This window comes from Egretta garzetta, unplaced genomic scaffold (genome assembly GCF_000687185.1).
Source record: "Egretta garzetta isolate BGI_Z169 unplaced genomic scaffold, ASM68718v1 scaffold105, whole genome shotgun sequence".
NCBI lineage: Eukaryota > Metazoa > Chordata > Aves > Pelecaniformes > Ardeidae > Egretta > Egretta garzetta.
The window spans coordinates 1,806,318-1,810,196 of NW_009259598.1; the positions used below are offsets into that span (position 1 = coordinate 1,806,318).

Genomic DNA, 3,879 nt, shown 5'->3' on the forward strand with positions numbered 1-3,879 from the left:
GAGGCATTAGCATCTGAGTGAAGGAAAGCTCCAGGGATGTTGTTGCACATGCTCTGCCCACTACCCACCTGCACATCTCCTAACTGTTCTCCTTTGGAAAGAGCCTGCTACAAACACGGCTCGAGATTCAACTGAAAAAAAAAAAAAAGCAAGTCCTCATCGAGAATAAATCACCAAATAAATCAGAATGAAAGACAACTGGGATCTGTGGGAAATATGCGCAAGGTGCCCACCAAGACCAATTCCTTGTAGCCCAAGGTCCCCGCTGTAGAAATCACTAGAATTTGCCGTGACGCTCTCCCCTGGTCTGCAGGGATGATGACAGGACTCCTGTAAAGTCTGGATCAGAGAGGGAGATAGAGGTGAAGCATGGCAGTAACTCCAGCTTCCTGCAAGCCATATTCCTGTTGGACAGAGAGCTTATCCATCACTCTGAAGGGACAGGTCTCTGACACTGTCCCACAACACGCGTTTTGATCAGCTTCATGCTCCAGAAGAGCACTGTCCATGCTTTAAATGCAGCCTGCTTGCCTACCAGATGACTATTAGGTGCCTTCTGCTCAGCTTGTTGCCTCTGCAACAGAGGCAACTTTTGCTGGCCCAGCAGAAAAGTGAATGCAAACCAACTCCCATTCCCCCTGCCTTTTTTTTTTTTCCAGCTAAATGTTAACCCCCTCATTATCACAGGGCCTACGGGAATGCTCCCATCACAGGCTGGGATTTGCTTCACGTGATGGATCCCATTCCTGGGAAGATACCCACGCAGAATCCATTGCTGGATGGGAAGGTGCTCTCGGGGATGAAGCTTTACTGACAAAGCAGGAGGAAGCCTCTGCACACAGAGATTTTGTGTCAGCCCCCCGCAGCAGGATGCCACAGCACCACCACAGCTCAGCACCCAGAGAAGCAACAAGCCCTCGTGTTTCCTCTGTGCATTCCCATCCCTCACCACTATTCATGGTAACGATCCACATATTTTCTTCCATGAGTGCTACTTAAGGCAACAACCACCCACAACTGCCTACAGGGAGAGAGGTATGGAGGTGAGGGGATTTTCCCCAGCCTCCACTGGCACTTGGAAAAACTATGCTCACACTACAGCTCCCCAGTTACCAGAACTGCCTTTCGATTCACACCTGAAAGTTTTGTGGGTTCACTCCCCACCCTGGGGGTAAATCACACTCAGATCATCTCACCCACCCCAGCCCAAAAAAACAGATATTAAATAAGGCGATGACTAACCCTGAGAAATTCTCGTAGGCAAACCGTCTCCAGGGATGTTTGTTACTCGAAGCGAGGTGGCCGTTTCCTCCCGAGGGCTCTGATCTACCAGCACGGAAGGCCCCCGAGAAAAGGGGTTCTCCAATTTCCTCCCCCATTGGTGAAGCTGAACTCAAAGAGGTTTGGATCTTTGAACTTTTATCAGACGTGAAAATGCTTTGCCTTTCAAAGCCTACACAGCTTCTGCCCCGAGTGTACGATGGGACAGGCAAAGTAGCCCTGCTTGAACTCGAGGGCGCGGAGCAGGACCTGGGCAGCAGCAAGGTCCCACTCATTTCCATTGCCTTGGCAGCACTGTCAGCCTCGAGGGTACAACCCAGCCAGCTGGACCCCAGGTCAGAAAAGCTCCCACCCGTTCTGCTGGTTAACTCTCTGCTTTGAGCTTCATTTTTCCTACCAGTGTGGAAACACATCACCCAACGTCATGCCCCTTTGCAGCCGGGGCAAGCGATAGCCACACGCCCCAGCGACAGCCCTCGCCTCGTGCCGCGCCACTGCGCACACAGGAGCCTTTGTTCTCCAGAGCTGTCACTCGAGAGCAAACCAGTGCCTGGGAGCGAGCTCAGCGTGGCAGCTCCGCGCTGGCAATGAGCACTTCAGGCACAAGGAACTTTCTCTATAACCTAGAGGTGACAAATTCTGCTTCCCACAACAGGGAGGATGGAAAGGTCTCCACCAAGAAGACTTCACACCCACCCGGGCAAGGGGGAGAGCAGGTTGGCTGGGGAATGCAAGAGGAAGGTGAAGAAATAGGAGGAAGAGAACAGGAGGAGACACAGAGGCAGGTATGCTGCCAAGTAGCAGGATGCAGAAGATAAGAGAGCTGGGGAGGAGGTAGAGGGCTCTTTGAGATAGGGGTGGTTACCAGGAGCTGCTGAGGCGTGATGGAGTTGTCTGTGTAAATGCAGAGTTTCTCCACGGTCAGGGGCATGGTTTCTCGCAGTTTGGAAGCCAGGAGCATGCAGACCGCTCCCAGAAGCTGCAAGTGATTTTTCCGCGTGGGGACTGACGACAGGTAGCGATCCACGTAATTCATGGCCAAGGGGAAGACCTCTTCTTCACACTTCTGCTCCTCGCACACCTGACAAAACCCAATTACAAAAATAAAAAAAATAAAAGGAAGTTTTAATCAGCACAGGACTCCCCAGATCCTGCCTGCACCGCAGCTTCAAAGCTTCTGGTCATGATGGTGTTTCACACTTATCTGCAGGGCTTTGAAGGCACCTCGGTGCTAAGGAGCGAGTTAGCTACAGGCGTTAAGCCTATGACTTCGGAGGGATTACACCAGCAACAAGTTTGACCAATGCCTTAAGACTTCATCTTCCTGTGGAAAGCTGCACAACTTATTTGTGCACCCTTTCTAGCCACATGTAAGTTAAGAGCAAAATTGCTTTATTTGGTCCCTTTTTTAATGCTCCCTATTGGGGATGTCTCCAGCCAGCAGCACAGCAAAGCTGCCATTTTCTGCTCTGTGGGGACTGGGGGCCTCTGGAGAAAATGAGCTGGAGACCTAATAGCGCAAGACCCACAGCCACTTCTGGCAATTCCACCTTAAAGTGGCCCAGAGACACGAGAAGAATCAATGGCAAAGCCCAAATCAATGGTTGAGTCGGAAAGCCCTCGTCCTCCCTCAGCCACACGTACCACAGCCACGAACAGAATCCAGGAGCTCTGAATTTCAGTCCTCTGCTCTTATCTCTCAACCAGTATCAAAACACTGGTCATATTTAACTTCCTTCTTTCAACGCAACCATAAAAATATTGAGGTTTCTCCTCATACAGCAGCAAACACCACCATTCTCCTTCCAGCAGCGACTGCCTCCCCCTGCACAGACTGCCGTCGCGCCGGGGACACCGACACGCACGGTCATGACAACTGCCAAGTGTCATCCACGTCTGGACTGCCTTTGGGGCTTCACAGGAACAGGCTCCAAAGCGGCATTTATCTAACTACTCTTCTTGGAAAGGGAATTGCAGAAGCAGAACAAAAATAGCAGGGAAGAAAAAAAAAAAAAAAAAAAAAAAAAAACAAAAAACAACAAGACAAACCCCAAAACTTTAAGAAGCAAGATGTTCATTATTTCTTTTGACAGAAGCAGGCAGCTTCTTGCAACAGTGACCGGGGTGGAGAGCAGGCAGGCTTGTCCCAACGTCATTTGTCCTTTGCAGAATCTGTTCTTTCTTTCTCTATTGAGACTGCTCGCTCTGATCATCTCATGAAGAGGCCCGTGAGATTTCCCCCACTGAACTGTATCCCGCAGAGAGCCACATTCATTTTTAATTTAGGGAAGTAAATGGTAGTGATATTATTTTCCCCCTTTAACCAGGCATTTTCAGCCCCATTCAGGAAACGCAAGTCTCTAGCCTGCCGGTGCACAGCTGAGCTCCTTGCCCAGAAGTTTTGGGGAGCAGGGTGCAAACACAGGGTCGGACAGCAGCGTGGCAGCACACCACCAAACCCCCCGCACCCCCGGACCGGGACCTGATCTCCGGCGCATACCAAGCCCTGGGACTTCGGGGCTTTCCTGTCCCCTGGGTTGTCCCTTGCACCCCTGCACAAGGAGAGCTTGCTGAAGACCCCCTCCCCGGGCCAACGCG

At 51.2% G+C, this 3,879-nt stretch overlaps 1 protein-coding gene across 2 annotated transcripts in view; it reads right to left on the minus strand.

Annotated features, from left to right (window-relative positions):
• Nucleotides 1–3,879, minus strand: part of CCND3 (cyclin D3) — a 47,047-nt gene that overhangs the window by 11,927 nt on the left and 31,241 nt on the right. The window contains exons 1-2 of one of the 2 annotated variants that reach the window (XM_035893781.1): nucleotides 2,926–3,085; nucleotides 2,147–2,362 (exon numbers count right to left, since the gene is read on the minus strand). In XM_035893781.1, the coding sequence (XP_035749674.1) occupies nucleotides 2,147–2,317 (171 nt within the window). In that variant the 5' untranslated portion in view covers nucleotides 2,318–2,362; nucleotides 2,926–3,085. Of the gene's footprint in view, nucleotides 1–2,146; nucleotides 2,363–2,925; nucleotides 3,086–3,879 lie in introns of those variants that run through there. The other variant, XM_009638217.2, reaches the window with a different exon arrangement.